Below are 23,194 nucleotides of genomic sequence, written 5' to 3' on the forward strand. Positions count from 1 at the left end.
GGATGCAGCAGCACTGGTAAAACTGGAGCTGGGTGGGGAGGTGTTGCAGGGTTCAGGGTCATGTTGGGAGGGAGCTCTCCTGGTGCAGAGGGGGAAAGGCGGGACAAGGTACCCCACCCAGTACCTGCTGTGCCTTGGCCCAGCCTCTGCAAGGTAATATGTCCTGCTGCCTTTTTAATGAGAAAAGAGAACGGCACTGGCTGACCTCTCAAGGACAGCTCTGCTCGGCAGCAGGTGCCTGACCCCCAGCCAGCCTGGAGGAGCTCTCCTATACATTATCCTCATTGACAAAGGTGAAGGACTGCATGGGAAGGGAGTGTCTGTGCTTCCCTTCCAGTGTGCAAGATAACACATGCCCAGCAGCACAGCACTCCAGGGCTCATCCCTGCTACCAGCAAAGGTATAGCCAAAGCTCAGCTCCAGCCTGCAGACCATCTGAATTTGACCACAAGGAAAAGTGACTCAATTTAAATGTTATTATTATTATTAATTATAAGCAACCTACTTAAAAGGAGGGCGTGAAACACTGGGATTCAGGAGACCTCAGGTCTGCTCCTGGATCTGCCACTGGTGTTCTGAGCATTCTTGGGCAAGTCCCTTTGCCTTCCAATGTCTCAGTGTCCCCATCTCTAAGACAGGTGATGATACCCAGCTCTCTTGCAATGGACAGTACTCAGTAAGAGCTGGGTGTTGTAAGTAGAAACACTTGAAGGAGAATTATTAGGGATCAAGCAAAGCAACACAGACTAGACCACCTGCTGCTGGAAAACAGGACTCTGGAACAACTCCCACATAAACGCACAGGAAAGCAGGAGGTCTGAAAAAAGCAGGGTTCTTATAATGACAGTCCCTATATGGGAATGTCTGTTCACCAGAGCGCCCCAAGGGATGACGAGGTCGAACAGTCACGAACTCCTCCATTACCGTTTCAGTCTGGACATAAGGAAGAACTTCTTTACTGTCCGAGCCCCCACGGTTTGGAATAGACTGCCGCTGGAGGTGGTTCAAGCACCCACTTTGAACGCCTTCAAGAGAGTTCAAACACATCAACGATAACATTAAGAACCAAGGTAAAACAAACAATGAAAGATGATATTTTAACATGAAGGTAGTGCTTCAAAGCCCCAAACAAGGCTTGGGTCTCACTATGCTAGGTGCTGCACACACCGATCTATAGTTTTGAGATAACCCATCACCTTTCTTGTAATCCCCCTTTTTTAAATGGGAGTTTGTTTTACTCTGAATGTTTCAGTGGATATAATTTTGGATAACTGTGTCCAATTATAAACTTCCATGAAATCCAAACAACATTCCCATTCATCACAGACAATGAACCGGTGACAGCTGTTTGTATAAAACAGCGATTCTCAACCAAGGTACCATGGGGTCCTGCACAATATTAGCACTGGGAGGTGTGTCCTACACATGATCCACAGGATAAACCCAGAGATTTCAAATTGTAATCCAGAGCGTCAAGCACATTGTGACCTCTTTTGCTCTAAGTTCTTTGCAACAAAAGAATTGCTCTACAATTTTTCAGTAGTCAAAAATGAGTGAAAGCTAAGAGGTAGCGTTTTCCAAGGGGTGCCAGAAGTCTAAAAAGGTTGATATCCACCAATATAAACTGTTCACAAAAATCTTTTTTAAGTTATTTTAAAACATAGCATATGCTGTGTTTCAGATAAGATATTGAGAAGAGATGGACAATGTGGTGATGCATCACTAGCCTCTTTCAGCTGAAATTTAAACTGCGTGTCATGGTCCCTATAGTACGTGTAGCTCATGAAGATTCTCCTTCAGCACAAAAGCCTGGATTCCTGTAGGAGAACAATCCAAAGTCTCTCTGAGATTCTGGGCACCGCCCCACACCACACCACGTGGGGACAATCAGGAAGTTACCAGATGGCCAATATAACAACTGATCAACACAGCCGTTTTACTTTAAATCCTGTCCATGTGCTGGAGAAACAGATAACAGATAAGACTTTCAAAACCCTAATGGAGAAAGCATTTCCAAACCCTTTCTGCAAAAGGCTGCCCTTTAACAGCCACAGAACCAAGCCCCCGAAGAAACTTTTGAGAATAGTCAGCAATGGGACTTAGATGAACACCATAGCTTTGTTTTTAAGTAAGACCTGTCTCTAAATCCCTTTGCCCATTTGGAAAATATAAGGAGCTGGAGCTGCAGAATTAGTTCTCCAAGTCTTCACCAGGAAATGGTTTGCACCACAACTCGGAGGCTTGTAAAAAAACATCATCCCAGACTAAAGCTGAAGAGCCAAAGAGTGAGTCAGCTCAACCCTGCTCCAAAGAAAATGTTTTACACTTCCTGAATGGGAACAGGCCTCTCTCATGTGCCCGAGTAAGGAGTAAACAGCAAAAGGATTGTTTGTAAAAAACATGCCAAAGCTCAGATGCTCCAGATTTCCTCAGGAATGCAGGGAACTTATTAAGATGGCAAGATCTACTTCTCTGCAGAAAGGGGATCTGTGAGCTGTAGGAATTCATGAACTGAAATGAGTCAACAATGTTGTATTATTGTGAAAAAGGCAAAACACTATTCTGGGCTATATAAACAGACCCATTGCATGGCAGACTCCTGAAGTAATTCCTCCACCCAGCACTGGAAAGGCCCCAGCTGGCTCATCTCATTTGGGGCTGTACGCTTCAAGAAAGGAATGGGCCAACTGGAGAGTCCAGAAGACAGCAACAAAAAAATGAACAGAGGTCTAAACAGCATGACCCCCCAGGAAATGTGGAAAGAGTTGGGTTCGTTTAACCTAGAGAAGAGAAGATTGAGCAAAGACGATAACAGCCTTCAAATATGTAACACGTCACTTCAAAGAGGAAGGTTATAAATTGCTTTTGTTGTCCACTGTAGATAGGACAAGTAGTAATAGGTTTAAATTGCATCCCGAGAGTTTTAACCTATGTATTAGGAAAAACATGCTAGCTGTAAGGACAGTTAAGCACTGGGAAGTGGCAGAATCTCCACTGTTGGAAGTTTTTACAAACAGGTTAACAAAAATTGATCAGAAAAGGTTCAGGTATGGCTGATCCTCCCAGGGAATGGATTTGATAATAAATTCCAGGCCCATCTTCTATCAGAGATGGAAGAAAACACAGCAACAAGGCCATTCACTGAACCTAAAACCAGCACTCAACAAGGTGCACAGATCATCAGGGCCCTCCAAAGTGGTTGAGTCTGTATTTTAATGTAGAGGAAGCCATCCGCTATCAGACTTAGATATGACAAACTGCTCCAAGCTACGGCTCCCATGGTAGAACTGGGGCCTTAAACCTCACCCTTGACCCAATCTGTTCCACATCTTAAGCCATCATCAAATGGGGAGAGAGCCCATCTTTCTTTAGAGGCTGCTGTAAAGATGGAGAAACATTGTTCTTCCTTGCCACAAAAAGCAGAACACAAGGTAACAAACTACACCACAGCAAAGCAGATTCAGGTCAGCCTTCAGGGGGAACATCCTACCTATAAAAGCAGTCAGGCAGCAAAACAATCTACCCGGGGAAGTTGTGGGATCTCCTTCACTGGAGGCATCCAAGAAGACGACAAGCTGGAGAGGCACCGGTCTGGGATGATTTAGGAACCATGAAGCCTGCATCTATACCCTGTTTCGGACTAGATGACTCTTGCAGTCCCTGCCAGCTTTAAGACCCCATATCCCTGCTTCATTCAGTCTATTCTGTGCCTATAGCGAGTGACTGGCACAGGACTAAGAGAGGAGACAGTGTCACCGTTGCCTGTGGCTGCAGGGAGAGTTCATTACTAAGGTCAGATCAATCTATATCACACTTAATCTCTTAAAGCCTCTTCATTCAGTTGCCAGCTTTCCAACAGTGGGTTCCCTTGTATCGCCTGGTAAGCCACCTTGCTTGGTGTAAACCGTATCCTGAAAGCAAGAGTCACATAAGGGGCAAAAGGGGATGGTCCTCATCCAAGCACCACCTACAAAATCAGCTTCATCCAGGGTGCTGTCAGAATGAGATGCTGCTCACTGCCCGCTGCACAAGCATCCAGACTGCGATCATGTGGCTATGAGCTTCTGGGCACTCCTGGAGCCTGACTCCCCTGCAGCAGGGCTGCTCAACATCACTGGTGGGTCCTCACGTTTCTCTCTTTCTTGGCTAGTGATGCCTACTGAAAGCCACCCAGTGCTGGCACCCAAATGATACATTGCTGTCAGGCAATTAAGCAGATCTGTAACCCGCCCTCTCCTTTCTGACATGAGAAGGAACTAGCTGAAGTTAACTTTCAACTTAGTATCATCATACACCAGAACCAACCCTGAGATGGTCCCTCCCCAAAGATGCCCAGGGCAACTCACACCCTCCAACTTCCATTTCAGGTTCTTTGCAAACCTAAGTAAATATCAGCTACATCCATTCACATTTCTGAGACTTTCTTGTTAACAGCTAGCACTTTCTTCTCCCCCCCACCTCCTTTTTTATTTTAATTACAGCTGAAAATCTGAAGAAAGAACAAGAACCTTCCTAACGAGGCTCAGAGAGGTGCCAGTATGTGGCACAGCTGTTCCTGAGCCCTAACTGTGCACAATTTAGCAGTAACCAGAGAGCAAAAGAGATGAGGTGGAAGCAGGGAACTCATTACGACTTTCCCATCAGCTTTGTGGTAGAATTTTAACAAGACTCTGGAAGAAAACCACAGCCAGGCCTCGACCCTCCAAGGAGTTGTCTGCAACCTTGCACTGGGATGCAAGAAGTCTGGGCATCAATTGTCTCCAAAAGGCCAGCACAGCTATCATTCATATTGCGAGCATCTAAAGACAGTTGATAAGGGTGCCCTATCCTGGGCTGGCACATCACATCTGGACACACTCTCAAGGTGGGCCGACCAAAACCTGATGGCCTTCAATGAAGAGAAGTGTAAAGTGCTGCACCTTCGTAGGAAGAACCCCCAAAATACTTACAGGTTTGGCAGTGCTATGTTCGCTAGCACCACGACCAGAAGGGACTTGGGGGTCTTGATTGACCACAAGATGAATATGAGCCACCAACATGATGCTGTGGCTGGCAAAGCTAACCAAACTCCAGTGTGCATCCACCGATGCATCACATGCAAAACCAGGGAATTCATCCTCCTAGTTTACTCAGCCCAGGTGAGACCGCAGCTGGAGTGCTGCATCTAGTATTGGGCCTGGAGTACTGCATCTAGTATTGGGCCCCTATTTCAGGAGGGATGTGGAGAAGATTGAGAATCAGAAGGAGAGGCACTCATACGATCCAAGGCCTAGAGGGCAAGGCACATGAGGAGAGGCTGAGGGACTTGGGAGTCTTCAGTCCGGAAAAGAGAAGGCTCAGTGGGGACTTGGTGGCAGCCTGCAGTTGCATAAGAGGGGTGCGTCAGGACCTGGGAGAACAGCTGTTCACCAGAGCTCCCCAAGAGATAACAAGGTCTAACGGCCATAAACTCCAGGAGGGCCAAGTTAGATTAGACATAAGAAAAAAGTTCTTTACAGTGCATGTGTCCAGGATCTGGAAAAAACTCCCCCCAGAGGTGGTACAAGCACCTGCTCTGGGCTCCTTCAAAAAAAACAGGTGGATATTTTTCTTGCTTGGGTCACTTGACCCCAGTTGACTTCCTGCCTATGCCGAGGGGGCTGGACCCGATGATCCCACAAGGTTCCTTCTAGCCCCTAATACCTAAGAAATCTATGAAATATGAAATCTTTGGCCTATATTTTCAAGCCACTAGTGCTCTAGGGACACTACCTTGAGACACCTGACAAGCGGGATGTGGGTGCTCAGCAGTGTCTGAAAACCAGGCTCCATTAAGGGGTCTCACACTAAATTCCGCAAAATTGAGGTGACCAAAATCATTAGACCCTTTGGCAAAATTCAAGCTCTTGTTGGAAGAACTAGCTTTGCAATTTGGTCATGGAGGGTTTGACGATGGATTCAGGTTCCTACATGAGCACCACAGCCCAGGAAATAAGCCCACAGACCTCAAATCTGGGTTTCTGCATCTTGAGTAAAACTCCAGTCAACCAACGAGGAAAAAAATATATCCTTATGTCAAGGCAAAGGAAAGAGACACATGCAATAGGCTGGAGTTCATATGACAGTCTTCAATATGTATGGGCCAATCCACACCCAGCAAACTTTGCTGGTAGATGTTATAAGAACTCCAAATTGAATGTGGGAGAGACAGACCACCCCTTAAACTGCACTGAATCAGAGCATCAACCAGTAGCATCTTTCTAACAAGGCTCCACCTTTCCTTCCAGAAAAACAGAACTCAACCACCACCCAGTTTTCAAACGCAGCCTGGTAGGGAGCTACATCCAGCTCGTAGCACGTGAAATGAGCTTGCTGGGTCTCAAGTTCCTCCCACCCAGTTGTCCACATCTCAATGGCCATCAACACAAATTAGCTCCAACACAAAAAGGCTGAGCCGTAAGCAGGTCATAGAAACTAAACGCCCCGTTCCGCCCTCCAGCTCCGGGCCAGGATGCCGAGGTGGAGAGAGACTGGGGAAGCCTGCCTTGCTCCTCCAAATAACCCAAGCTCTCCTCTCTTCACGGCTGTCAGTCAGCGCACTATGCACCAGAGCCAAATCCACGGGGAAAAAAGGAAAGAGGGGAACAGCCCAGCATTTAATCAAACCATATTTTCCAGCACAATTCACAAGCACTGTGAGAAAAATCACTTCTCCCCAGGAGGACTCCCAGGACGCGACTGCACTGAGCTACATGACAGCCGCCTCCTTTAACGAAGTCTCTTTGAATTCCACTGCAGGCAGCTGTGAAAATCCAGTTCCAAGCCCAATTAACAAACCACTCCCAGACCCCTACCCCAAGCCCAGCCCTTCCCCATTTCTGCTCCAAGAGGCCAGTGGGGGGGGGGAAAAAAGTCTTGGTAATCCGACTTCCTACAGTCTTTGGCGGCATCATCAAGGCTGTGAGACTTGTGACCGGGGCCGCAGACAATAGGGAAGTCATACAGCTCCGGGCAGGGGCGGAGGGGGACAAGGGCTGGAAATTGCTGGCAGGCTGCCGCTCTGGGGAGCTGTGCCAAGGCCTGTAATGCCGCCAACTGTTCCCTCCCAGGCACTGGCACGCGCATTTGGAGCCAAACGCAGGATCCGCTCTGAACCTACAAAGAGGGGAAAGCAGCGACTGTTCTCCCTCAGTCTCTTTCATGTTTTGTTGTGTGTGTTTTTTTTAAATACACAGAGAGGGGGAAAAAAAATATATTAAAAGGCGCCAGGCAAGGAGGGGATTACAGGCCCGACGATGCTTTAGCAGAGAAGAGGTGCCAGTGGGGAGCCGGTCTGAGCATCGCAGAATCTTCCTTCAGGAAATCTCTTTGAACAATCAGACCCAACAACGGCTTTTTCTTTTTCTCCTTTCCAGCACATCAAACCAATTGTGTGCACAGCACATTAGCTCTGGTGCTCTGTGCTGCATCGGGTGGACCTCTCAGGAAAACAAGGCACGTGCTTCTGGTGGGGCTGCCCCACTGGCAAGAGTTTTTAAATCAAAACAGGCCATGGAGACGGCTGAATTGATGCAACCTTCAGTCAAAATCCTCTGGAAAGCCAGAGCCAGGCCTGGTGCTGGGTTGTGGGAACGCCTCTTGCAGGCAGAGAAGCAAGTCTGGGGAACTACACGCTGTGTGAAAGCAGTGACTCTGTGTCTTGGGAAATATCAGATGGATGGATGGATGGATGGATGGAAACGGCAGGACAAGGGGATTCCCACAGTCCCAGCAAGCCTGCCCGAGAGAGCTAAGGCGGCTGGGAGGACAGGGGAGACTGAGGCAGAGGGAGGGGAAGGGACTTGCTTCAGAATGGCAGGGACAAAACCTGGAACAGAGCTCATGTCCTGACCCCCAACCTTGAGACCACCCGGCCTCCCTAACGCCTAACACGCTTTGCACACTCAAAAGCCTGCCCTTCTTTACAAGCATTTCCTCCATGGCTGACATTACTGCCAGCCCTTGAATTTCCAAGGCGCCTGCATCTTTAAGGACCTCAGATCCCTGAACTGCTTCAAGGGAAAGTGCAGGCTGATAAAGTCTGAATGATGATTGTATTAAACAACCTGTTATCTATACTGTTATCGCCATCACCAATGCATGTCTGTTTGGGCCCTGGCTGCTGTGCACTTGCAAATCTTCCCAGCTTTCTTAGCAGCCAGTCAAGCTGTACTAGGGAGCAGTATCTTCCTGTCAACCCTTCCAAGCCTCACCCTTTCCAAGTAATGAGACTAGAGCTGTGCAGGCAAGAGACAAGGGTGGGGAAAGTGGAAAACTAAGATCCTCTCTTTGCATACAAATGGCAATGGATAGGGCTGGGCGAGCAATCAGAAATCCCCAGGATGAAATTACAGTTGGAAATTAAATTCAAGCTTCCAAAAAAAGAGGGTGTGAAAAACCAGCATCATTGGTTACCTCTGGTGGAGAGTTATTAACGCACAGCAGAGGTAAGGGAGGCTCTGTTAAAGGGATTGTCAGCTAGATTCAGAACTCATTTACCCTGGGTAAATTAGGAGAGGCCTTGCTGAAGCCTGATCCCCTGCACAAGGCACAGGACAAGGACCCAAGGAATCTAGGTTTGGTTCCCGTTGCCCGCATAGGCCTGGCGGGGGGGGGGGGAGAATGAGGCTAGGGACAAGCCCATAAGCCTCTCTGCATAACCCTCAGTGAGGCTGTGTCCACACAGTCAGCCTACCAAACAGTGTGAGGCTGCACTAAAGAGCCCTGCTACCCACCACTGCTAATTAATCTATCACAAGCGCCAAAAGGTCTGATTATACAAGGTGGTGTAATCTCACATGAGAGCAGCATTTCCCAAATAAGGGGTTGGGGGCACAAGTCCCATAGAAATGTAAATCACAGGCTGGAAATGAGGTCACAAGGCAAGTGGAAGTGAGGTCACAACAGGAAAAGACTGGGAGTCATTGCATGAGAGCTTTCAGGGGCTGATCTACTGACAATGGAGCACACAGGACGTATGAACTAGACAGCGTGCTAACCAGTCATGTCCTGAGGACATAGGATCAAACCCTTACTCCTAGTAGGTCACTAGAGAAATGGAAATCAGTGGTACTGTATCACTGCCCTACTGCTCAGATAGGCTAATGATGGGCAGAGGGCAAAATACTAGAGAGTCGGATTAGATGAGACCCCATTGCAAACAGTACACTGGGGAGACTGTACTCCAGAGACGTCAAGGATGAGAAAAACAAGGCAGGCTGTGTAGGGTCTGGACTGAATGGCACAGGCAGAGCTGTGTAAGGGAGCAGCAGGGCAGGAAGTCAGGTTGGAGGGGCACTGGCAAAGGTGCCTAGGAGGCCTCAGGGCTGCATTAGAAGAGACGCTGCAGGCATTAGCAGAGCTGGGAGGGGGTCTTACCCCACTGTCCTTGAACTCTGTCTCTCACTTTGATGAGGGCTGGACTTCAAAAGAATGAATAAGCAGTCTGTGCTGATGTGATAGAAGTGGGCCTGTCACTGTCCTCTGCCCTGGGAAAGGCATGTCTGCCCCTGTTCAGATACATCATGCCCTGCCCTTCGCAGAGTAAGACAGCTCAGTACCCAAGACAGTAACAACTTCCACTGGCTGGTACCACTAGCATAACCACACAGCTAAGGAAGTATCTGAAGGCTTGGACTTGAGAGGCTGGGATGGAGGATGCTTGCCTGTAATTTCTGGGGGCACCAAACCCCAAGATCTCTGGGCTTAGGCCTGTACATAGGATGCCTGCTAATGGATTTGGGAGCATCTGAAGTCCCAGGGTGAGAGGCTGGGACAGAGGATGCTCGCCAGTTGTAGCATCACACATGGCGTATAGAATGATTGTGTTCTGCCTGCTCAATTGATGCGGTTTTTGGAACAATTGAGTTTTGCTCAATCAGTATGATTTGGAACAGATTTGGCTAATTTGGTCTGGAACACAAAATATATTATAAAAATAAATAAATACATAAATAAAAGCTGTTATTTTTCCACACCCCCCTCCCAAGTCAGCGCCTGGAGCTACTGCCCCAGTCACACTGACTTAGTTATGCCACTGGGAGTGACAGTGACTTCCCATGTCCCTGGCCAACACCTGTGCCTTGCCGCTCAATTAGCTAATGCCTCCTGCTCTGTGGCTGTAGACAGTGAGTCACTCTTGCAGCTGATGGTTTGTTTTCTCCCCCCTGGGCCATTTATCTGGAAACCAGGACCACATCTGTCGGCTGAAGGAGAAACTCCAGCAGCATATGGGAGAGGGTGACCTCCAAGCAATTGATGCAAGGAGCCTGTACTGATGCTAGGGGCCTGGCAAGGTATAGCAGTGCCCCCTCACTCATGGCCAGGGTATGGAGAGGTATCCTGGCTCATTTACCTACCCACCCAGCTAGCATCACTACCTCAGCACACATAAATGATGCGAGGTCAGGTATTTAAAGGTCAGTGCTTGGAACAGGCCTGCGCAAGGATAAGGACTCCTGAAGGACACGGCAAGTAGAAGTGGATGAAGAACAGGAGCACCATTTCAGGGAGGATTCTGAGATTTCAAGAACTGCCTTCCCAATTTAGAACATTTTTTAAAATATATATGTGTTAAATTCTGTAAAACAAATACTCCTAAACATGCTTGTGTAACCCCTCTTGGGAGGGGATGCAGGGGTGTGGCAGTGGTGACACAGTGTCCCCAGCAGTACAGCAGTTTAACAGTAGAGCACAAACAAGCCTGATTTATTTATACCCCCGGGCATTAGAACATCAACCTGTAATATAACCCATCAACCCCTGCATGGAAAACAGGTTAATTCTGTTCTCAAATTAACAGAAGCCCGACCCCAAACAGCCCCAAAAGGACCCTTCGGGGTGAGACTCCTCACCTGCACAGCCCCAGCTGTCCCGGATAGCACAAGGACTTCCACTACTCCACAGCCATGCTGATGGCACTAACTTCTGCAGCCTTTTAAGTGCAACCAAGTCAGGTCCTACTGTGCAGCAGCAGTCTGCTTCTCTCTCTGCTACAGTCTCCTCTGCAGGAAAGTCGATCCTTCCTGGGGCGTTTTTCAATGGTCCTTCAAGCATATTAGGGAGCAAGACCTCTCCCGTTCCATCCATGCTAAATCCAGGCAAATCACCCCCACGGTGCAGCTCCTCTTTCCCGCCTGCCTTCAAAGCAGCCTGGGTGCTGTAGATCAACCTACTGTCCCCCGTTTTTCATTTTCACTGGCTTTTGACCCTCTCCTCCCTCTCCTATTGAGTGGTGGCAACTTCCTGCCAGCTCCCAGGGCAGGTTGAGAGCCATAGCTCAGGTCAGTTCTCCGGGTCCAATTTCCCTGCGCTTGGAGTCACCCCACCCTTCTCTGCTAAACCTAAGGGCGGGGGCTACGTTCTCCCTCCCTGCATATGTACTGTGGCTCCTGACAAGGCAATTAAACCACAGTGTCAAACAACGGTAGCCAGAAGGGTGTCCAGAATCTACAGCAATGACCGAGGCAGCGGGGTGAGGACACAGCCGGTTGTAGGCTACTCGCAACGGCCACTCAGTAGGATGCCCCAGCTAGTCATAGGTCAGGATACAGGGTGGCTGTCTCTGGTTGATCTCCAAAGAAGTTCAGTGACCTCTTCTCTTTCGCTATCTGGCAAGTCATCCTTCTTGTTAGTGGTCACAGCAAGTGGTGCTGGAAACCGTGTAAACCCTACAGTATCCAGGTTCAGCCTCACGTCTACCTCTCCTGAAGTATTGGGTAGAGGTGGATGTCCTCATGATGGGGGAAACTCTGCTTGAGGAAAACGATCTACGGAGACGTGCGTTCAGTGGTGACTGTCAATGGCCTATCCCAGTCACAAATGTTCATCTCCCTCTTCACTATCTTCCCCCTGTGACAGCAGTATTGGCCAGCCCTCTCCTCCTGTTGTGCATAGGGCTCTCCGCTATACCATCTGAGCATAGGTCCAGCTCTTAGGGACAATGGCCAATGTCTGAATCTTGGGATCAACCCGTGGCACAGGACACGTGGATTGTCCAGTGGGGACAAGATGATTCTGGTGCTACATTTTTTCTTTCCCATGCCCATGCTCAGGCTTCACCCGATAGTCTGGACAATTGGGAAGCTGTTCCTCAGTTACACATGAGGTGACACCCCAGTCATTTTGTATATTGAGTTTCCCAGGGAGGCCCAAGTTCCACACTGTCACCAGGTTGCAAGTCTTGGTGTCACACTTGCTGGTCATATCGAGCCTTATTTTTTATGCCCAGCCTTGCAGCAGCCTCTAAATCAGTATAGGCATTTGCTAAGTCTTTCTTTAGCCTCTTGGCATACAGGAGGCCAGTTTCTGGGAGAGCACCATCAGCTGAAACACCAACACAGAGATCCATGGGCACACCAGCTTCCCTCCCAAACATTAGCATAAGGAGAATAACTGGTACTATCACCACTCTCTGCTTAACCCTTTGCAACCCAGGAGTGGGGGGTTACAATTGGCAAAACGGAGGTATTTAATTTCAGTAGTCTCTAAAGAAAACTCCATGCCATGAGTTGAAGCACAGCCAGGAAACCTTGATTACATGACTATCCACCTGGCAGGTGTGCTGGAGCCAAGGCCACAGGTAGCCCCGAGATCCCCAGCGCAGATGCAGTCCACACAGCAAGCTGCCCCAGAGCCACAGACGCTGGCAGCCTGGGCTGCAGAGGCACTGAGTGAGCAAAAGAGCTGGAAGCTTGCCTGAGTTTAGCCAGAACTTCTTCAAACCAGCTCAGCAAAACATTTCAGTTTCAACAGACTGGCAATTTCCAACAAAAAAAAAAAAAAAAGTGTTGCATTACAATTTCTTCCAGCCAGCTCCCAAGAGAGCTGCACATCTCTGTCTTGATCCCATCTACAACCAGTATAGGGATCATTCTAAATTGCACTAAGTCACCATTCTTGCAGACAGCTATTGAGAAATACCTGAGAAGTGCTAGGTCTACAGGTATCTCTGCCTCACTGCCACCGAAGCTGCACCTGCCCCACACAACCCCTCTCATTTTCACATTCAATAAAACACTCCTCATTGCATTTAACATCCTCAGAGATCTGGTGTGGTCAACTGGCCAAGCTGGTTTTCCTCCAGCCAAATCGCATGGTTTTACGTCCGTCCTCTTCCTGTCCCAGAGTATGTTAGTTGTTGTACTTTTCCACATCCATCCCCTCTGCCTTTCTAATGTCCTCCCTCGGGGTCCAGCTCCTCTCCCTACTATTTGTGGCCAAGTGACAGTGGTGGTGGGACTTGTTGCCGGAAGATTGGTAGAGATTTAACTCACCTGCATTTAAATCCACAGCCACTAAAACACTCTGAGTGGCTACATGGAGACAGTGAATAGATCCTCATAAGAGGTCAATCCCCAAGATTACTCTCTGGACACATCCCTTCCAGCCAGGACTCAAGCCATTCCAGGTCCTTTCTGTGGGCTCGTAGAATCACAGGGCTGGAAGGGACCTCAAAGGATCAGCAGGTCCAGCCCCCTGCACAGGCAGGAAAGACATCTGGGGTCAGATGACCCCAGCCAGGTGACCACCCAGTCTTCTCTTGAAAACCTCCAGGGTAGATAACTGCACCACATCCGGGGAGAGCTTGTTCCATAGTCTGGACACCCTAGTTGTAAAGAAAGTTTCAGGCTGAGCATTAGGAAAAAACATCTTATAGGAGTTTGTGACCATTGTTTCTAGTTTTCCCCCAGGGCACCCTGGTAAACAGCTGTTCGCCGAGCCCCTGATGTACACCTCTCAGATAGCGGTAAGCCACAGTCAGGTCCCCTCTCAGCCTTCTTTTCTTGAGGCTGAAGAGTCTGAGATCCCTCAGCCTCTCCTCGTATGGTTTGCCATGCACATCCCCGATCATGTGGACGGCCCTTCTCTGGACCCTCTCAAGTTTTAGCACATCCTTGTTGAAGTGTGGTGCCCAAAACTGGACGCAATACTCCAGCTGTGGTCGCACCAATGTTGAGTAAAGCAGGAGAATCACTTCTTCCTTCCCAGATGCAGCACTTTGCATTTCTCTATGCTGAACTTCACCTGGTTCCGTTCTGCCCAACGTGCCAGGCTGTCTAGGTAGGTTCCTGTCACCTCCCTCAGAAACATAGCAGTGTTTAGGTTCAATGATGCCAATCCTGTGGAGAGGTCTGGGAATCTGGAGGAGGGATGGCTGCCCTCTCCCACAGACAGCTTGTCACCCTTGATCATCATTCATCACGCAGCATCACTTGTAGGCCCCTACCGATCTCTAGACTCCACTGTGCTAGGCACTGCATAGGCACAACAGGGAAGTCAAAGGCAAGGCACCGCTGGACTTCAAGAAGGCCAGGATTTCACTGCCAAAAACTCAAGACAGAGGAGTAAGGAGAATGCAGAGAAGAAAGGTGACTTGATCAAAAGCACATGGCTCACTGGAAGAGGTAGGAACTAAGCTCCCACCTCCTGACTCCCTGCATGGTGGACAACCCACTGGACCACAATGCCTCCACAAGACCAGGTGGCGTTGTGTGTAGACATTGGTATCATTAGACAAGCTTGAAGGCAGCGTGGGACAAACTTGGCCAGAAGGGGAACACTGGGGCAGCAATCAGGTTTCTCCAGAGTTTTTTCAGGGAGGGAGAAGTTGTGGGGGATTCAGTTCCACATGTGAGCACTGCTTGCTAACCCACCTCTGTGGCTAACCCTCTCTACTAGATTGCAAGAATTGCAGGCCAGAATTATTCCCAGTGGTATCCCTTTAAGATCAGGACAGCAGGGTTTTCTCTCTTTATTGCGAAGCCAATAAAGCCAGGCTAGTTGTTTCCCTCTCTTCTACCTTACCTGTATGTTCCTCCAACCCCTAAGCCCTTCCAGGAAAGGGGCTCTGTCTCACTTGGTGTCAGCCTCTACCTGAGGCCTCTAGACATGACTGTAACATACACTTTTCCTGGATTCTCTTCTCTTTGGGGTCCCAAGTAATCACCCCAGATTGCTGCATCCATAGAGCTCCTGCTCTAGGCACTGTCCCTTTAAATTAAATAATAAGGAAAAGAGAAGTCAGGCATGGTTGTGGGAGAGAGAAATCTTTCCTCTTCACGTGCAGGGGAAAAAACAAATCAAAAGAAGGGGAAGAAAACCAAACCAAAACAAAGCAGGCAGAGAAGGATGATGGCCAGCAGCCAGCATCTGTTCAAATAAACTCTAGGCTTCCTGAAATTGGCTGATCTCCAATAAAAACTCATTTTAATCTAAGACCACGAGACTCCTTTGCAAAGTGTTCCCTTGAGAGGCCATGTTGATGTGAAATATTATTCGTCCAGCATGCGGCTGGAGTGGACTGGAGATAGGCAAGGGACTGGAAGGCTCACCCCTTTCCACCAAGCCTACCAAGAGAGAGGGGTTTAACCCCACACCCTTAAAAACACCCCTGGCAATGCTATGCTAGACAACCCACACGGGAAGGCCCAAGGAGACACTCACTCATTCTTCTGATCTCTCTTTCTTGCCCGTCCTTGCATTAACAACAATGCTGAGCGCTCATCCTACCCTCCGCATCCAGCTGATCCCCATAACAGGAGGGTCGCACTCATTGCACAAGGATGACTGCGCCCCGTTATGCAGAGGGGAACAACGAGGCACTAAGAAGGGCGCTGGCTTGGCAAAAGCCACCTGGGACATTGGAACAGGACTGAGCACCAATGTAAAAAGGGGGAAGGAGCACCCAAAAATGCTTTTGCCCAGTCCCCTCCTCTCAGGTCCTGTGGCGCTCATGGATTTTAGGTTCGCATGCCCTTATGGGACCAGAGCAAACATCTTGTTTTCTTCATGGGGCATTTTTGCCAACCACGTTTGCAGCTTGGCCAATCCCAAACATTAAAAAAAAAAAAAAAAAAATCAAGAGTCTGCAGCCACACAAAATCCTAAAATAGCCCTAACAATCCTGGGATTTGAAAAAAGAATATGACATTTAGGGTTGCTTTGGTCCGTCTTCTGGAGAAAGGGGTGGGAGGTTCCATTTTCAGGTTTTGACCAAAAAAGCTAGAAGCTTACTTTACTTTTTAAATTCACCTGAGATGCTCAAAGAACCATGCGACTTCCCAAAGCTGAGGCTTTAAGAAAGCACACCGGCAACCACAGGTTCGATAAAACGGTGAGAGTTGCCAACACTGCGTCATGTACCAATGCCTGGTTATTACAAAACCAGACTTGAGGGCAGAGTTCAGACACAGATAAGGCTGCGGCTCACATTCTCCTTGGTTTCAGAGCCTCCTGAGAGTGATGCCTGGGCACCCCAGAGGCACTGGCTACATGGGGAAACTGCGACCATTTTTAAATCAGTTGAATTAAACCAGTACAAAAGAGCTGCGTGGATGTTTATTTCTGTCAAAGAGCCTTATTTCAATTGACTTTAAAACCAATTTCTAATCAAATTAAACTATATATAAAACTGGTTCCAAACAGCGTATGTGGGCCCACGCAGCACTTGGCACCTGTTTAACAACACATCCTTGGTCAACTTGTTGCAATTTTCTTATGTAGACAGAGGCTTTGGCTAGGCCTTCATTGCACAGCTAACCCAAGTTATTTCCATTTGAGTTAATGCCTCTGGAATTAGCCAAGTGTGCGGGACTTCAGCCTTACCGTCAGGCTGCATCTTCACTGCAGAGCTGACATGACCTCTTAGTTAGGTGCTGCCCTTTACCTCCCCTCCCATCCATACTCAACTCCACTCTCGGTTAGCATTTTGATCCAGCTAAACAACAGAAGCTGAAGCCTCAGCACCGTTCCCACTCGGACATGTAACTCACCTGCTGTGTGGTGAGGATGCAGACGAATCACATCAGTGCTGACCCTCTAGGGTTTCCCAATTCTCTACCATGTACCCAGGAAGAAAAATGAGTTCTCCATAGTTCTTCAGGGATGAGCCAAGCAATGATTCATCTCACTGAAGCCCAAACACCCATACTGAAGAAGACTGAGCAATGCATGAAGGTGAGCATAGCATCAGCAAGGGCACTGCACACAGGTAGGGCTCTGCAGAAGAGGCTCACTCCTGACCTGAGCTCATCCAGCTATCGATCACCTGAGTGAGGACAACCCTTAAGATCTGCTGTGAACCAGAGGGGTATGGAAAGTGGCTGAGGAAACTTGATCAGCCCAGCCAGGCCCCACATCTGTCTCGACTCAGCACTAGCAGACTCCCATGCCACAGAGTGCTTCACTGCGCAGAACAGCCATAACTCTTGCCCCAAAAGGAAAAAAAAAAAATGAATTGAATTTCCATGATTAATTGACTACGAAAGAGCTGTTTGATTTTCTGACGAGTCCTATTTAGTGTTGGTTTTCCTGGCTTTGATCTCCGCCGTGCGGCCCCCATCTTGTCAGACAGTCTGCTGATTAATACGTTTAATCTCAGCTCCGAAGCTTGCTCTGCAGCCAGGGACTGGGAGCAGGGCTTCAGAGGCCAGGAATTCCGGGAATTCTCTGGGCAGCAACTTTCCGCTCTCCGCTGAGGGCAGGGTGGGGGCTTCACTGGGGCTGGTTTGCAGGGGTGTCGTGGTAAACACATATCAGGATCTCAGCAGTCAAACATGACAGTTCATCTGAAGGCCAAGAAAAAGAATGCCTCACCAAACCCCTGCATACCATAATTTCTAGGATGCAAGGCATGCCCCCCACAACCCTGCCAAAACGGAGCTCTGAAAGGAAGATACGACTTATACACCAGGAAAGTGGAAAGAGAAGTATCTGGTATTTGATATTAGACATTGGTAAGTTGAAGAGATGCCAGGGAGAGTCTGCAGGTCTGGTTAGGGAGAAAGGGCATGCGTGTCAGCACCCATGTCCACATACTAGACAGCCCCCAGGTGCCACAGTGCCACCAGGGAAAGCAGAGAGGGTGAGGCTTGTAGTGGCCCATGGCCATCCTCCCCCGAAGCATGCCCCAGACTAGTCCACATGGGGCTGCCACCACACTATGCTCCTGTTCCTTCCTGCCGCATGGTCCAGTGGAGGCCACCTCTGCAGGAGTGGGTCTCTCATGCCAACCCCATCTTTGTCCCCTCTGTTTTCCTGTTCCCCTCCCAACTTCTTTATCAGCTGCCATGAGGACATGCATGTGAGAGCTTCCCTCTCCCCCGGGCCTCTCATCATTATGGTGGACATGGAATTTTTACCCGGTTTTATTCTATACCTTTTTAAATACATAATTCTTAAAACAAAACCACCTGATTATTGAGATGAAGGGTCATATATAAAAGTATATACCCAAAGAATATATGGGTATTTTTTACCCACTGAAAAATATGGCATCTCCCATCATCAGTGACTTTCCTATCAAAGTTCTGCTAGGGTAGAAGTGGCAGCTTAGTGTCTTCTATAAACTAACCACATAATGAGGCCTATGAGGCCTATGCTAAGGGACTCGCTACAGGTTGAACACAAGAATAATGCAGTGTCAAAATTAGACACCTAGGTCCCCCGATGCTGCTGCCTGATCTTAAAGAAGCCGTTTGACACATGTATCCACTGCATTTAACTCAAGCAATCTGTCTCTTGGTTTGCCTAGCCCCAGCAAGACAGACCATGCAGCAAAGACATGCCCAAGACACTGGCCTTACAGAAGACGCATTTGCCTAGGTCTTTCTAGGATTTCTGGGAGCCCATTCCATTGAACCCACTAATCTAGGTCATTTCTTCTGGACACACAGGGGAATTGCAGGAAGGCACTGGAGGACTCTCACCACTGGAGCCTCTGCCCTTGTGGCAAAGAAAGCAGGTTACAGTCCAACAGAAAGCAAAAGTTGGCTTTAACTTCCCACCCCTACAAAAACCACCAGCCTGGCCTGAAAGCACTACTTATTTTATGCACAGACAAGACGGAGGGCAAGGGAAACACCTGGTCAAAGCCCAGGTTAACATTTTGATGAAGTCATAGCCATTGGGAACATAGAAGGTGATGCCCCCACAACCACCACCCCCATTGATGTGCTACAGGCCCAGCTATCCCAGCACTATCAGAGAAGTCATTACGTGTTTGATGGAACGGGATTTATCATCTGGTAGGTGGTGCTGTTCTGGCTGCCCTTGCTCCTGGTTCCTGCTATTCCCTACCCTGGTTCAGCTGCCTTATCTCCGATCTATAAGGAAGGACATCCGCTGTAAAATGAACAGCTGCCAGAACCCAAGGGCACTGGGAGCAGAGTCTCCTCCATCCTCCAGCTCCCAGGAGGGCTTTACTTCCACCCCCAGGACCATTCCAGGCTCAGGAAGTTTCTGCCTTTACTTCCTGTCTTCCCATTCATTCCTCTTGCTTTCTCCCTCCTTCCCCCCCTCACTCTTTCGCCATCTTTCCTTTCCTGCAAGTCTCCCATACCTTCCACTTCTGTCTTATCTGACCCTGCGTCTCAATAATCAGGTGGTTTTGTTTTTAAGAATTATGTATTTAAAAAGGTATAGAGTAAGCACACGCACACACAAAAGGTATAGGGTGTGTGCGCATGCACAGACACAAAACCAAGAAAGGGAATGGCACTATGAAACTGGATCCCAGTGGACTCAGAGAGAAGTCCGTGACTGCTGCCTGCCCTGTAAATCCTGAAAGACCTTTCCCCCAAAGGCCCAGAGGAGGAAGGAATTGGAAGGAGTACATAAAAGGAGGGGAGAGGAGAGATTAGAAGAGAGGAAAAATGGATGGAAAGCAAAATAAAGCACTGGTGTGAACAAGACAGCAAGATAAACAGCCAAAGGCAGATTGATGGAGCAGTAAAGATCTTTCTATAAAGCAGTTAATGCTCTAATAAAAAATCATTTTTACTATCAAGCTATAAACTGGCTTCTCTCTATCAGTGCCCAGGCTCCAGTGCCAGACCTGGTCTCCAGGCTCTCGCCTGGGCAGAGGGAATTCAGAGCACTGGGAACTCCTACTTCGAGGTGCTCAGTTACCGCTGGGATCAGCATGGTACTCCCAGCCCAGTGCAGGGGTATAAGGACAGAATATGAAAGTATTCAGGAATTCAGCCTCACAATGCCCCAGGCAACTCCACTGGTAAAGATGAGGGAGCAAGACACCACATAGGCTAATAAACTAATTGAGGTCTTACTGGGACCTAAGCATAAAGCTGAAAAATCTCCCATACGCCAGCTCAGCTCACCAAGCACAAGGCCATCCTGGCAATGGAGGTGCAGGCACTCTCAACCTTCCCAGTCCAGCTAAAATCCAGACAAGCAGTATGGCCACCATGGCTGTGGGAGCACTGCCTCCCCAGCATGGCCTCCAGGAACTTCCAACTACCATGGGATACATCCCATCGATTGTCCCACACATGAGGACTGATTGCTTTTAAATTGATTGCTTTCAGCCAGTTTCATTTATCTGTGCTTTACACTACAGGCTGTGACACACTTGTTTCACATTTTCAAGTCTCTTTAAACCCACAAGGAGTACAATTTTATTTGCCCATTTCTAGTTCAAAGCTGGGACTCTCAAATAGTCACATGACTCGAGGAGTTGAGGCTTGAAGAATAACACCACATATTACCAGACTCATGATCAATTGGCCAAGGGTTGACATCATTGCAAGCATGCACACTCACACACAAAGATAACAACATAGCATGATCTTCCTGAAAAATCCCTTCCTGGGATCAAGGCATGTAGAAAAACACTTTCAAAAAGAATGTGTCCCTTTAAAGGAAAATACCAAGGATTCTTGCTTGGCAAGGTGGCATCACTGTTGCAGAGGCATCAGATCCTCAGCAGATGGGGAGCCTGGCATCCTGCAAGCACCAGGCTGTGCATCACAGAGTAGCAGGGGAAGAGGCCACTTGCACTAACAGAGAGACACTACGGAGACACACATGAGGCTTGGCAAGGACAGCAGCAGCCCGTGCATCTGCCACAACACTCCCAGTGCCAGCCAGAAGGGGTCTCCTCCAAGTGCAGGGGGCAGCACCAGTCTCAGCAGACCTTACCTAGCAAAGGGCAATCTACCATCATCCCACGTCACTGCAAGCTAAAGACCTGAAAACCAGGGGCAAGTCTCTGTCCCGCTTGGGACAAGTGACTACAGATTAGCGCAGGCCCTTAGGATGGACCTGGGTGTAGGAGGCAACAGGCACAACTACTGCCTAGTTGGCACATGGGGACCATCCCTAAATCCCCAGAGCTCTGACCACCAAAACACAGGCCTTGACCCACTAAGAGCTCTTTTGGCTGTTAGTCATATGTCCCTTATCCTAGATGTGAGCCCAGCCACTGGGGCCGTGTCACTCACAAGGCTAGGATTCACACATTCAGGGGGAGGGAGGGGGGTTTCCACCGGTACGAAGGAGAAGTAAATGGCTGTATCCCACTTCTACCTCTGCATGCCAGAATCCACCTCCTTGACCCTGCATGAAACATGCTCTGCAGCAGGCTGGTAGCTTGCTGAACACCAGAAGGTTTCCAGCCCATATGCCTGAGCCAGACCAGAGTCCCTACCCCAGCGAGCTGAGGCCTCCGGTCAGCAGGACTCACTGCCACAATGCAGGGCATCACACGCTGCAGTGTCTCCATAGTCCACCCACACTTGGGAATCTGAGAACTAGGTGAACACATGATGCCCAGGGAGGGATTCACGCAGCCCGTCACACATTGCTAACAGCAGGCATCTTGGAAACCCAAAGGCCTCATCTCCAAGAGAACGGTCCAAACCGATCAGCGCACCATCTGTCTGCACGCACACCTCAGGCAAACCCTGCTCGAGCTAACACTAACGCAGCCTGGAGTCCAGCGACTGAACGCAAAGAGCAACAGCTAATCCACGACAAAGGAGAAGGTGGGAACTAGTAGGCAAATACATTTGGGAAAAATCACAGGCAGATCCCAGGCAGTACAGGAAGGGAGCATGGGTCGAACTTCACCTGGCACAAGGGGTACCTGCAAAGCTGTTTGCTACCTCATCAACCTGAGCCCTGGAAAGGAAGAGCAGTATTGCAGCTCCACGACCCTGGGAGAAGGCCATCTCCACCCCACCAGGGTGAAGAGCATCTCTCCTCAATACATACATTTCCTTCTCTTTCCCTAGTAAACAGGCAGCCATGATCATGCTCGTGCTTCTGTGCATCCAGCATGCAAAGCTATTACTGGACAGGGGGCTTTCAACTCAGAGAGTGGTGAAAAGTACCCCTTGAGGGACTGTCAGTGAACAGAGCATCACAGTGCAGCTAGTCATAGTTGCTAACCACATCTTGCTCTCCTGGAGCTTTTTAGGTACATATCAAGCTTCTATAGAATATGTACTTACAGACTAAAATGACTTTAAGAAAGCAGCAAATAAAAAAGAAGAAAGACAACGTCTCCCAGAGAGAGCAGAGTATATGATCTCCTTTGTGACAGCCTGCAGGGACTCTGAAAACAAGATGGCTGCAATGTCAGCAGGCTCTGCTCCAAGCAGCCATGGGAGCCTGCGAGTCTGTGACGGAGGTGGTCTGCTCAGTGTACGTGGGGATTATCAAACCTTTAAGGGGCTCAGACTTCCTAAAGGACGGCAAAAGCCAGAGGAGCCAAACTCACCATGAGGAAGATCAGAAGACAGATGAGGCATGATATAGCTCCGGATCAGCTCCCACTCAAAGTCATCTTCCTCTCCTTGGCTGTACTCACACTGGTTCAAATCTCCATCTTCCTCAAAGGTGCAGCCAGCTGCAGTCAGGAGAGGGAGAGAGAGAGAAAGAAACCATCAGTGGCAGTGGAAAGGAAGCAAGGGGCCAGCAGCGAAACCGCCTGCAGGCCCAAGTCAGAGAGAGGGTGGGAGCTCCCTTATAGGTCTGGGCAAAGCTAACCATCCATCTGCTCTCCGGGAGGGCATCCCAACCCACCGGCCCAACAGAACAGGCTCCACTAAGAGACCCTGGTCCTTCTTGCACTTACAGGGCCTGAACAGCGACACTGTGCATAAGGCATCTGACTTATGGCGTAACATCCCTCAGCACGCGTACCCGGACTCCAAGAGGCCACCCCCTCAAATGCACGCGGACCCGAACGGATGCAAACCTCCCCTCATACACACCCTTAACCCTCTGCTTTCTAACGCCACCTTTCCCCCTTTAAGCTGCCCACCAGAATGCACAGATTAAAAACCCATCTTTTCCATCACCCCTCAGGCGTGCCAAGCAAGGTGATGGGGATGACAGGGGCAGAAATGGGACATGGAGAAGAAGATTACTCAGG

The 23,194-nt window shown here is 49.0% G+C and overlaps 1 protein-coding gene across 3 annotated transcripts in view; it reads right to left on the reverse strand.

Annotated features, from left to right (window-relative positions):
- Positions 1 to 22,680, reverse strand: part of PTPRU (protein tyrosine phosphatase, receptor type U) — a 205,984-nt gene extending 183,304 nt beyond the window's left edge. For all 3 annotated transcript variants that reach the window (XM_019547652.1, XM_019547654.1, XM_019547651.1), the window contains exon 1: positions 22,538 to 22,680. In XM_019547652.1, the coding sequence (XP_019403197.1) occupies positions 22,538 to 22,568 (31 nt within the window). In that variant the 5' untranslated portion in view covers positions 22,569 to 22,680. The remainder of the gene's footprint in view (positions 1 to 22,537) is intronic.
- Positions 22,681 to 23,194: the final 514 nt, after the last annotated feature.

This window comes from Crocodylus porosus, unplaced genomic scaffold, assembly GCF_001723895.1.
Source record: "Crocodylus porosus isolate Cpor-Errol unplaced genomic scaffold, CroPor_comp1, whole genome shotgun sequence".
Lineage (NCBI taxonomy): Eukaryota > Metazoa > Chordata > Crocodylia > Crocodylidae > Crocodylus > Crocodylus porosus.